The sequence below is a fragment of the Otolemur garnettii genome, unplaced genomic scaffold (genome assembly GCF_000181295.1).
Source record: "Otolemur garnettii isolate 467f Iridium unplaced genomic scaffold, OtoGar3 scaffold00263, whole genome shotgun sequence".
Taxonomy (NCBI): domain Eukaryota; kingdom Metazoa; phylum Chordata; class Mammalia; order Primates; family Galagidae; genus Otolemur; species Otolemur garnettii.
The window spans coordinates 403,359-415,463 of NW_003852658.1; the positions used below are offsets into that span (position 1 = coordinate 403,359).

The 12,105-nt window shown below is 49.4% G+C and overlaps 1 protein-coding gene across 4 annotated transcripts in view; it reads left to right on the plus strand.

Moving 5' to 3' along the window:
• Positions 1-12,105, plus strand: part of ECE2 (endothelin converting enzyme 2) — a 38,549-nt gene that overhangs the window by 20,166 nt on the left and 6,278 nt on the right. Inside the window, exons 1-10 of one of the 4 annotated variants that reach the window (XM_003802853.3) lie at positions 2,898-3,051; positions 3,316-3,540; positions 3,736-3,871; positions 4,092-4,307; positions 5,028-5,152; positions 5,257-5,403; positions 5,564-5,629; positions 9,851-10,039; positions 10,771-10,913; positions 11,294-11,408. In XM_003802853.3, the coding sequence (XP_003802901.1) occupies positions 3,013-3,051; positions 3,316-3,540; positions 3,736-3,871; positions 4,092-4,307; positions 5,028-5,152; positions 5,257-5,403; positions 5,564-5,629; positions 9,851-10,039; positions 10,771-10,913; positions 11,294-11,408 (1,401 nt within the window). In that variant the 5' untranslated portion in view covers positions 2,898-3,012. Of the gene's footprint in view, positions 1-2,897; positions 3,052-3,315; positions 3,541-3,735; positions 3,872-4,091; positions 4,308-5,027; positions 5,153-5,256; positions 5,404-5,563; positions 5,630-9,850; positions 10,040-10,770; positions 10,914-11,293; positions 11,409-12,105 lie in introns of those variants that run through there. The other 3 variants (XM_012813429.2, XM_003802852.3, XM_012813428.2) reach the window with 3 other exon arrangements.

Here is a 12,105-nt window from a genome sequence, read left to right on the forward strand (position 1 = left end):
CTTTTTGAAACAGAGCCTGAAGCTGTCACTCTGGGTAGAGTGCCATGGCATCACAGCTCACAGCAACCTCCAACTCCTGGGCTTAAGCGATTCTCCTGCCTCCGCCTCCCAAGTAGCTGGGACTACAGGTGCCCACCACAACGCCTGGCTACTTTTTGGTTGTTTGGCGGGCCTGGACTGGATTTGAACCCGCGAGCTCAGGTGTATGTGGCTGGCGCCTTAGCCGCTTGAGCCACAGGCGCCAAGCCTGTTGATAGGTTTAGAAAATGACTTATTTTCATTGTACCTTTTGTATGTTTGGATATGTTTAGATACACAAATACTTAACATTGAGTTACAACTGCTTACTGTACCCATTACAGTAATATACTGTACAGGTGTGTAACCCAGGAGCAAAAGGCTATACTATATAGCCTAGGTGTGTTGTAGGCTATGCCTCCGAGGTTTGTATATCTACACTCTATGATGTTTGCACAATGACAAAACCACGTGAAGACAGACACCTCCAAAAGCATCCCTGTCATTAAATAACACATGACTACACTCACATGACCATGTCATATTGGCGTTTCCTGTGGACAGGACCAATCCTGCTGCGATTTTGGGGGGGAAGGGGAAAGTGGTGGCTTATGATGCCACATTGTCATCAGAGTGAACATGAACAACTCCAGAGACTTATCTCAAGTAAATTTCCCAAGGTCTTACTGCCGTAGACTCCAACCTGACTAGATGTAAAGCTCCTTGTTCAGGGAACCTTTGACTAACCTAAAACCTATTGGTCTACCTACTGTCTGAGAACTAGAACAAGCTCCCTCCAGCCTTACAATTCACATTTTTACCTATAGGATTGGAACGATATTAATTAAAGTAAAATAATAATAATTAAAAACACATTGAGTCCTCTTTATGTGCCAGGCACTGTCCTATACACTTTATAAATACTGTTCCTTTCTTTCTTTCTTTTTTCAAGACATAGTTTTATTCTGTTGCCCAGGCTAGAGTGCCATGGCATCAGCCTAGCTCACAGCAACCTCAAACTCCTGGCTTGAATCAATCTTCCTGCCTCAGCCTCCTGAATAGCTGGGACTACAAGCACCCATTAGGATGCTCAGCCGATTTCTCTATTTTTATTAGAGATAGGATCTCATTCTTGTTCAGGTTGGTCTCAAACTCCTGAGCTCAAGCAATCTTCCTGCCTTGGCATCCTAGAGTGCTAGAATTATAGGCTTGGGCCACTGCACTCAGCCAAGTACTATTGCATTTAATTCTTTCAACCACCTTTGAAGTAGTACTATTTTTTTTTTTTTAGACAGAGTCTGAAGCTGTCACCCTGGGTAGAGTGCCATGGTGACACAGCTCACAGCAACCTCAAACTCTTGGGCTTAAGCAATTCTCTTGCCTCAGCCTCCCAAGTAGCTGGGACTATAGGTGCCTGCCACAATGCCTGGCTATTTTTTGGTTGTAGTTGTCATTGTTGTTTGGCAGGCCGGGGCTGGATTCTAACCCGCCAGCTCTGGTGTATGTGGCTGGTGCCCTAGCCACTGAGCTATAGGCTCTGAGCCCGAAGTAGTACTATCCTTATTTCCATTTTAAAGTGAGGAAATTAAGTCCAAATCCAGAATCTTCCATCCTAACTGTGACACTGTACTGTCTCCTGCTTGAGAAATGCAACTTTGGGGTGAAAAATGCCAAAGAAAGCAATCTGACACTTCTCAGACTAATCCATTCATAATCCACCCTTTCTCAGCCACAAGAACATTTCATGTTAGATCCATTTGCAGCAAGATGTCTAAGAACTGAGGTGAGAGTCAAGAAATGAATATAGTTCCCACCACTTCAAGCCTTCTTAGGTCAAATTCTTATAGTGTCTTGGTAGGAGACAGGGATGGGGAAAGAAAGATGAGACATCCTCCCCCACCACAATTGTAGAAAAAAAACACTAGACACTTCTCAGTGCGGCAGACTGCAACAACACCGGGCCTGAATAAGGAATGACAATATGGAAGGCAGATGGCAGATGCATGGATGCCACACTATTGCCTCTCAGTTCAATATTGCTTGGTTTTTTTCTTTTTTTTGCCTTGTAAATCTCCCAAATAAAATGGTTTGCTTTCCCCAAGTTAGAAGTGTTAGCACGTCTTTTCTTTAAATATCTGTGCATGGCTGTTTTTTTCCCTGCCAATTTGTCACCATCTGTAACCCTCTCTTTATGAGATGATCTGATGACAGCAATTATCTTGAAGAGTAAAAATTCAGTCTTGAAACAACATGTAAGAGTGAAGTCAGTGTGGACTGTGCCTTGTGTGCAGGGTATGCTGCCCCTGCACTGGGTGCCTGTGTGTGTGTAATCACAGTGTACTTGGTATGTTGGCTCTGGGTGCCTGGTGTATGCACACACTGTGTGTTGAGTAGCAAAGGGTACACATTCTGTGAGCGTCCTGTGTGTACATGGTCTGCGTGTTGGGCTAGAGGGCTGCTTGTGTACTTGGGGTCTGTGGGCTCTCTGTGTAGATATCCTGGGGACACCTCATCAGCCAGCAACTGCTTGTGTGCTCTATACACGTACTTGGGTCGTGCTGACTGCTGGGGGAAGCTGTTCCTGGGGGAGTGGGGATATAGTTCTCTAAAGTGTTTAAAGGGCGTGAGGAGGGCCTGAAATTTGGGGAATTTGGCCTTACTTGGTCAAAGGAAAATAAACTATTGGTGGCTTGTACCAGGGTGCTGAGATGGGGAGCTGGCCAGGAGCAGTGTGGGGGTCTCTGGCGTTGCAGGAGGGCAGCTGGCACTGGTGCAGGGCCCGGGCAGCTCCTCCCTCTCCCCTGCCCCCACCACCCGGGGCGCCACGCCTGGAGGGAGGGGGACTCGGGCAGGCGGGGGCTGCCGTCGCCGAGCGAGGGGCGCGTAGCGGCTGTGATGGCGGGCGGTAGTGGGGCTGGCCGGGGGATCCGGGCCGAAGCCAGGGTGCAGGCCAGCGGCTGGGAGCCCTAAGGTGCCGCCTGGCCCTACTCCACCATGAACGTCGCGCTGCAGGAGCTGAGCAGCGGCGGCAACGTGAGTAGGGCCCGGGGCTCCAGGGGACAGGATCTGGGTGGAGAGCGGACGAGGCGGAGGGCTTGGCCACGAGAGGGGCAGGCGGCATCAGGCTGGAGGATATGGGGCTGTGTACCCCGGTCAGGGGCGATGGGGCAGTGACAGAGGAACCCCAGGCTGAGATCCGAGCAGGAGGGAGGGGGGCTGTGGGGCAAGAGCGCTGGGGCAGGACTGTGGGCAAACAGCCCTCTCTGCCTGACCGCCATTGGCACCCGACTGTCGCAGATGGTGGAGTACAAACGGGCCACGCTGAGGGATGAAGACGCACCCGAGACCCCCGTAGAGGGCGGGGCCTCCCCGGACGCCGTGGAGGTGGGCAAAGGGGTTCCCCCTTTCTCACCAGGCCCCCACCCTGGCCTGACGCCTGGCATCCCCAGGAGCTCTGGGCTGTTCTGGAGGGTTACCTGCCCCCACCTCCGCTCCGTCTCTGGCTTCTGCGCTAGGACTATGGTGAGGCGATTCTAAGCCATGACGTTGCACAAAACAGGCCCAGAGCTCCACTCGGCCTGCCTCGTTGCCCCTAGGCCCAAAGTTAACTCCACTAGTTGCTCCGTGGCTCTGGAAACTGCCTGTGCCTTCATTCCCTGGTGATCTTGGATCCCAGCCCTGCAGCTCAATCGCTTTCTGTCCTCCTGTGTTCCCCAGGTAGGATTCCAGAAGGGGACAAGACAACTCTTACGCTCACACACACAGTTGGAGCTGGTCTTGGCAGGTGTCTCTCTACTGCTAGCTGCACTACTTCTGGGCTGCTTTGTGGCCCTGGGGATCCAGTACCACAGAGGTAAGTGGGCCCGCACTTGTCATCAGCCCTTATAGCTCTGGGACTCTGGAGGCTGAAGGGCCTCTAAGATTTCCTCTGATTGTGGCCAGCCTTCCCTGCAGAAAAACTCCTAGTTTTTCTGTCTCTTCCCACTCTCCTGTTGTCATTGCCCTTCCAGTGAGTTTGCCTCCTCCACAATGACTGACAGTGTCCTACCCTCTGGCCATGTCCCCTGCCACAGACCCATCCCACAGCACCTGCCTCACAGAGGCCTGTGTTCGAGTGGCTGGAAAAATCCTGGAGTCCCTAGACCGAGGGGTGAGCCCCTGTGAGGACTTTTACCAGTTCTCCTGTGGAGGCTGGATTAGGAGGAATCCCCTCCCAGATGGACGTTCTCGCTGGAACACCTTCAACAGCCTCTGGGATCAGAACCAGGCCATACTGAAGCACCTGCTTGGTGAGTAGCTGTCAGGGAGGCCTTGAGCCTAGGGCCTGGCATTTAGTAAGTACTCAGTCAATGTACAAGTGGATGATTCTATGAACACTCCTGAGAGAGAGGAAGCAGACTGCAGGGGACTCTTGAGGAGGAGATGGATTTGAGGAGAGCAGATCTCTGAGTATACTGGAGGGCACTGTTCAGGTATGGTTAGCACCAGGGAGCCTGTAGGGCTTCAGTTTCTTCGAGGGTCTCCATGGACAGGGGAAAGGAAGCATGACTTGCTACTGTAGGTAGTCTTTCTGGCTCTACTTTAGGAGGTCTGCTCATTCATAAGGCCAGGAGGTTGGGCATGGTGGCTCATGTCTGTAATCTCAGCACTTTTGGAGGCTGAGGCAGGAAGATCACTTGAGGTAGGCGTTTGAGACTAGCCAAAGCAATATAATGAGACCTTGTCTCTACAAAAAGTAATTTAAAATAATTAGCAGGGCATGATGGCATGCACCTGTAGTCCTAGTTATTTGGGACACTGAGGCAAGAGGATGGATTGAGCTTGGGAATTCAAGGCTACAGCCAGCTGTGATCATGCCACTATACACCTGTCTAGGCAACAGAACAAGACCAGTTTTCTAAAATAAATAAATAAATAAATAAAGCAAGGAGAGGAACTGAGTGAGGTCCAGGCATGCCCACTCAGCAGGTAATCTGATTACCACCTGGACCCTGTGTTCTACCCCACAGAAAATGCCACTTTCAACTCCAGCAGCGAAGCTGAGCAAAAGACTCAGCGCTTCTACCTGTCCTGCCTACAGGTAGAGCGCATTGAGGAGCTAGGTGCCCAGCCACTGCGAGACCTCATTAACAAGGTGGGACTGCTGCGTGGGGAAGCTGGAGGAGCCTTGGGAGAGGATGTGGCCCAAGAAAGTGGTGGGGTCCTGTGCTGTAGTTTCCACTTTTGGTCTCTACTCAGATCGGTGGTTGGAACATCACAGGGCCCTGGGACCAGGACAACTTCATGGAGGTGCTAAAGGCAGTAGCAGGGACCTACAGGGCCACTCCATTCTTCACTGTCTACATTAGTGCTGACTCTAAGAGTTCCAACAGCAATATTATCCAGGTGCTGGGCTGGGGAAGAGAGAGGGGGGACTTACAGATGCTTTGCTAAGCCTAGATGCCTGTCTCCTGTGATAAGCAGGCTGGGCTGGCCCCCCACCCCTGCATAGGAGGGGAGTCTGGCTTCCTAGTGGGGGGCTTACGTCCTTTCCTTCCCATTGCAGGTGGACCAGTCTGGGCTCTTTCTGCCCTCTCGAGATTACTACTTAAACAGAACTGCCAATGAGAAAGTAAGGAGCATCCTCAGAACCCAGTCCCTACCCCTTACTAATCAACCCAGTAATCCATATTGACTTTTCTTTTTGCCCAGGGTCAGAGCAGGGATAGTGAGCTTATCCTGTCACCTAAGGAGCTAACTGCCCTTCCATCCTTCCTTCTTCCCGCTTATTCTACTAGGTATAGGCACCTACTATGTGCCAGATACATAGGGAAATTCTGAGAAATAAGTTTCAGAGCCATTGTCACAGTAAGCTTTTGGTATTTGTGAGTTCATGGGCCTAGATGTATGAGAAGAAGGCTCAGAAGAGGGTCCTTAGCATTCAGGGGAGACTCAGGTAGCCAGAAAAGATTGCTGAAGAGATTACATTTGAGCCAGGTCTGTAGCGTAAGTAGGAGTGGATAAGTGCATGCTGGGTAGAGAGAACAGTTTAAACAGAAGTGTTGAAGAAGGAAAGTCTAGGTGTGTTTGGACCATGGGAAGGGGTTCAGGGTGTTAAAATATAGAGCTCAAAGCAGATGAGAGTCTGAAGTATGGGCAGGAATTAGCTATGGAGGGAAAAGTGAATACCACACTGTGGAGTTAATTCTGCAGCTCTCAGAGAAACATCGGCAGGGAAGGAGTGATCCAGTGCACGGTGCTTTGGGAAGCCAGTTTGGTTGGGATGTGAGAAGTAGATGCAGGAAAGAGCCTGGAGATGAGTTAGCCATCTCTGTAGTACTCCAGGCTCTGTGTTGTAAAGGCCTAAATGGAGGCGTGGCAGAGGGACTGTTAGAAGGGGAGGATGCTAGAGTTGTTGGATGTTAGAAGAGGGAAGAGGTAAAGATGGTTGAGGCTGTAAGCCTGAGCAATGGTAGAATGGAGCGGTCCCTAGGGAATCAGGGGAGTCTGCAGGAAGAACCAGCTTAGGATACTTAGGAAAAGAACAGATAGTGTGATGTCACAGGAAAAAGAGAAACTTGGAGTCAGACCTGGATTTCAATCTTAGCTTTCCTGACTGGTGCAAGCTGATTAACCTCTTTGAGGCTGTTTTCTCACCTATAAAAGGCGGATCATAGCATCTACTTCATATGGTGTTTGGGGGAGAGTGGGGATGTAAGCCTATGCTTGTGCATGTGGCAGACACTCCAGTGTCAGAGCTTCTCATTTTAGACTGAGTTTGAGGGACCCAGGCACCTCCTATATTGAGAGGCAGCTGTCAAAGCCCCATGGAATCCTGGAGAGAGGACAAGCTGAAGTGAGCCAGAGGCTTCAGGGGCATCTCCTTAAAAACCAAAGCAAAGGCTTAGGGGAACTGAGAGAAAGAAGAATAGAGAAAGAAAAGGAGATTCTTGAATTTTAAAGACAGTAGGAGAAAGTAATCAGAGGAGACTGCTATGGAGTAGGATAGCCAGGAGATGTCCTTCTGTTGTTCATTCACAAAGGTTTACTGAACATTCCTCAGCCAGACCCTCCTCCAGGCATGTTCTCTGAGCAGGAGAGAAGACAAAACAGCTTGTTACCTGGCTATCTTGTTCGTAGTTGTCTAGACTATTATAAAGGAGACGCCTAGGTTTCCAAGACTGGATATAACTGGGAACCAACCTGGTGCCAGGTGAAGGTTGGTGACAGTGAAGGAAGAGGGTTCTGTGGTGGGAACAGCTTATGCAAAGGGTCTGAAATGGGAAAGAGTGTGGGTCATTGACCATATTCAATTGGAGAGGTAAGGAGGCGGGGAGAATGGGCCAATTCTTAGACATAATATGAATATGTAGATTAATATTATACATGAGTATTGTGGCTCAAATTTAGGATTTATCCCAAAAGAAATGAAAAGGGAAACTTAAAAGTGATATGAAGGGCTGGGTATCTGAGCTTACACATGTAGTCCCACACTTTGGAAGGCTGAAGTGAGATCACTCAAGGCCAGGAGTTGGAGACCAGCCTGGGCAACACAGTGAGATTTCATCCCTTAGGAAATAAGAAAAATTGGCTCGGCGCCTGTGGCTCAAGCGGCTAAGGCCCCAGCCACATACACCTAAGGTGGCGGGTTCGAATCCCCAGCCCAGGTCTGCCAAACAACAATGATGGCTGCAACCAAAAAATAGCCGGGCGTTGTGGCGGGCGCCTGTAGTCCCAGCTACTTGGGAGGCGGAGGCAGGAGACTCGCTTGAGCCCAGGAGTTGGAGGTTGCTGTGAGCTGTAATGCCATGGCACTCTACCCAGGGGGACAGCTTGAGGCACCTGTCTCAAAAAAAAAAAAAAGAAAAAAAAAAAAAAAAGAAAAATTAGCCAGGTGTAGTGTCATGTGCCTGTAGTCCCCGCTACTCAAGAGGCTGAGGCAGGAGGATTACTTGAGCTCAGGAGTCTGAGCTGCAGTGAGCTATGATGATGCCACTGCACTCCAGCTTGGGCAATTGAGCAAGACCCTATCTCCTATTTAAAAAAAAAAAAAAAAGGTAGTGTGAACAGATGTGGATTTGATATCACCTGAGTAAGAGGGAGAGAGAATTTTGACAATGCAAGAGAGAAGCATATCGCCCAACACTTTGCAGCTTTCAGAGAAACATTGTGTACTCCATGATGCAGAGAGCTTGCCACCATTATGGTCGGGGAATTCTGAGAAATAAGTTTCAGAGCCATTGTCACAGTAAGCTTTTGGTGTTTGTGAGTTCATGGACCTAGCATTCAGGAGAGACTCAGGTAGCCAGAAAAGCCCTCCTGAAGAGGTGGGGAGAAAGCTTTGGGTTTGGCTGTCAAACATGTCACTGGCCAGCTTAGCCAGGAAGCCTCCTGTGCCAGGATAAAGGGGAAGCTGCAGTGCAAAAGGTTAAAACAGATAAAAACTAGGAGTATAGCCAGGCATTGTGGTGGGCGTCTGTAGTCCCAGCTACTCTGGAAGCTGAGGCAAGATTTATTGAGCCCAAGAGTTTGAGACTGCTATGACCTAAGCACTCTACCCAAGGCAACAGAGTGAAACCCTGTCTCAAAAAAAGAAAAAGAAATTAAAAAAAAAAAGTAGGAGTAAAGCAGGATTCAGGAGAGTCTCAAAAGTAAGACTTAAGCTGAAGGGAAGGAGGTGGGTAGGTGGGTAAACTGAGATCGCTGGTTGAGCTCTAAGCAATCCCCCTTAGGAGCTGCGATGACTGGGATTGATATCAAGTTATTCCTCTGATGCTGGAGAAATTTTGAGATACAGAGAATAGATACTAAGGAATCTAAAAATTCTCAGTAAAGTTGAAGAGGAGATGGCCTTTGGTGATTAAGGGAGCCCAGGGTGGGATCTCAGGTTACAAATGGGCAGTGGTTTCTTGGAGGAGAATGACTAGGAGTTGATGCTAAGCAGTGCTCAGTGTCTGTTTGCAGATTTTCATCCCTTTATTCAACAAATATTTACTGAGAACCTAATATGTGCCAGAGAGTGTGCTAAAGCCTGAGACTATAGTGGCAAATAAAGCAAACAGAGCCCCTGCTCTCATGGAGCCCAAGTGCCAGCAGGGTGAAGCCACATGAGTTTGTCCACAGCCCTGGGCCACATTCTCACTCTGTCATCTGCTAGTTGGTGATAGGAGTTAAGCCTGGTCACCTTGCCAGGCTTGTTCCGTCATGTGTAAAATGGGACTCATATCCACTTTATGGAGTTGCTGTGAGTTGGGGAAGAGACATTGCATGTAAAGCCTCTAATGGACAGCCTGATACGTGTATTATAAGTGGTCACTAACTAGTTCCTTTCCCTGCTTTTCTCTCCCTTGAAGACCTGAGAGGCATGCACAAAGCAGCAAGTTTGAGGCATGGCAGGATGAGAGATAGAAGGGACTTGAGGCTACTGCAGACCCATTTCTGTTCAATGGAAGCATGTGGTCATTGGCAGGCTGGGACAGCTGGAAGGGCTTTAGGAAATGAGAAGGCAGAGCAGGCTCATCCACTGGAATCTTTACCGAGCGCCTGTTCTGTGCTAGGCCCTGTTCTAGGCCCTGGGGATACAGTGGTGAATAAGCTGCTGAAACTTGGAACAGTGTTCTACTGGCGTATACCTCCCTGTTGGAGAAATAAGTGATAAACAAGTATACAAACGAATAAACAATACAGACAAAATGATGGCAAGCTCTCTGTCAGGAATACAGCTGGGACAATAGGAAGGCTTCTGTTGGACCAAACAGATGAGAGAGTGTGCAGTGGTGGTGGCAAGACAGATCCCATCAACTTCAAGCAGGATGTCTTGCTGGGCTCTGAGGACTCCTTGGGGCTTTGACAGGTGCTCACTGCCTACCTGGACTACATGGAGGAGCTGGGCATGTTGCTGGGTGGACAGCCAGCTTCCACACGGGAGCAGATGCAGCAGGTGTTGGAGCTGGAGATACAACTGGCCAATATCACAGTGCCCCAGGACCAGCGGCGCGACGAGGAGAAGATCTACCACAAGATGAGCATCTCAGAGCTGCAGGTGGGGCAGGCAGAGGACTTGAGGGGCTGCCCAGCTTTCCTTTATGTCATCTTCCTGAGGCAGCCGACCCAGCCCCCATTTCCTTGCTTTTCTGAGCTTCCCGGCTGCACTGCTGCTATCCTGGAAAGAAAAATAGTGTCTCACTGGGCCATCTTTTGGTCCCTTTCTTATTATCTGGAAATGCATAGAGGGACTGTTTTAAAAATTTACTACAACATGGGCGTTGCCTGTGGCTCAAAAGGGTAGGGTGTCAGCCCCATATGCCGGAATTGGCGGGTTCAAAGCCAGCTCCAGCCTTCCCCCCCAAAAAAAATTTACTACAACTTGTCTGAGATGTGCACAAAATAATCAGAATGGAAACGAAGTTACTCCTGGAGGGCCTGTGCTGTGCCAAGTGTTAATGCTTTAGGTGTTGGATTATGGACAAGTTGGGGATGGGGTGGTTCTGGAGGACAGACTAGGTAGGGAGGCTGTCAGGGGATGGTTTGAATATCTGTACCCTAGCTGAATATGATACATAGTGGTTTTTCTTGTATAGTAAGTGCCTGCGCTTCCATATTGAGGGGTACCTGGGCCTGGAAAGGGTTTATTGGAGGAAGGAGTCACCAAGTAGTCAGTAGCTGTTGCTATGGCAATGGGAAGGGCTTCTAGGCTCGAGCACATCAGTGGGAGAAGGGTCTACTTGAAGTCAGATGAGCAGGCCCAGAGGCCTCAGATATTTTTGCTCTCAGGCTCTGGCACCCTTCATGGACTGGCTTGAGTTCCTGTCTTTCTTGCTGTCACCGTTGGAGTTGGGTGACTCTGAGCCGGTGGTGGTGTATGGGACGGATTATTTGCAGCAGGTGTCAGAGCTCATCAACCACACAGAACCAAGGTGGGGGGAAGTCCAAGGTGTGGGTGGTGGGACTCAGGGTTCTTTGTAGGTCTCTGCCAGGAAATATGCAGAGTGGACTGGCATCGCTAGATAGAGAGACCATTTGATAAGGACCAGGACCTCCCAAATATCAAATCAGAATGTCTGCATGCCTTTCTTCAGGCTAGGGTTTCTTGATGCCCATTTATGATCTCTATTCCCGCACCTTGCTCCAACCTTACCTCTACAGGCAGGTGTGTGGTCCCAGGGTGAAAGAGGGACTCTGGGACAGCTTCCACATATACCTCTCAGCATTTCTGCTGCCTGCATGTTCCCAGGGGCCGGGGTAGGGGGAGCGGCATCCTACCTGTCCATTCCTTAGTTTTTGGTCTGGATGCCAGTGTTCTGAACAATTATCTGATCTGGAACCTGGTGCAGAAGACAACCTCCAGCCTGGACCGACGCTTTGAGTCTGCACAAGAGAAGCTGCTGGAAAGCCTCTATGGCACCAAGAAGGTGGGTTCCCTGCCTCTGCCTCCACCTTCTGATCCAGCCTAGCTGATGTTGCTCACCTTCCATGTGTCAGGCACCATTTGCCTCATGGTGCACAGGAGCATAGTATGGAGCACAAAACTTGGAATCAGCCAATGTGGGTTCCAATCCCAACTGTCTTAGGCATGTCACCAAGCCTCTTTGATTCTCCATTTCCTGGTCTTGTATAAAACAGGAATGACTTGCAGGGTCATCAGGAAGATTAACTGAGTTAATATAAGTAAAGCACTTACCCAGTGCATGGTATGTATGGGAACTCAGCTGTGTTGATGAGGATGGAGAAGATGAATAAATACTATTCTTAGTTTCATGGTGCCCCATGAAGTGGGGGGAGTGAACAGGTAAACAAACGTATTCAGGTTGGGTGCAATGGCTCCTGCCTATAATCCTAGCACTTTGGGAGGCTAAGGCAGGAGGATCACTTCAGGCCAAGAGTTCGGTACCAGCCTGGGAAACATAGTGAGACTTTTCTTTACAAAAAAATTGAAAAAGTATTAGCTGGATGTGGTGGCATACACCTATAGTTTTAATTACCTGGGAGGCTGAGGCAACAGGATCCCTTGTCCCCAGGAATTGGAGGCTGCAGTGAGCCATGATTGAGCCACTAAAGTCTAGTTTGGGCAACAAATTAAGACGTTGTCTTGAAAAAGGAAAAAAGGGC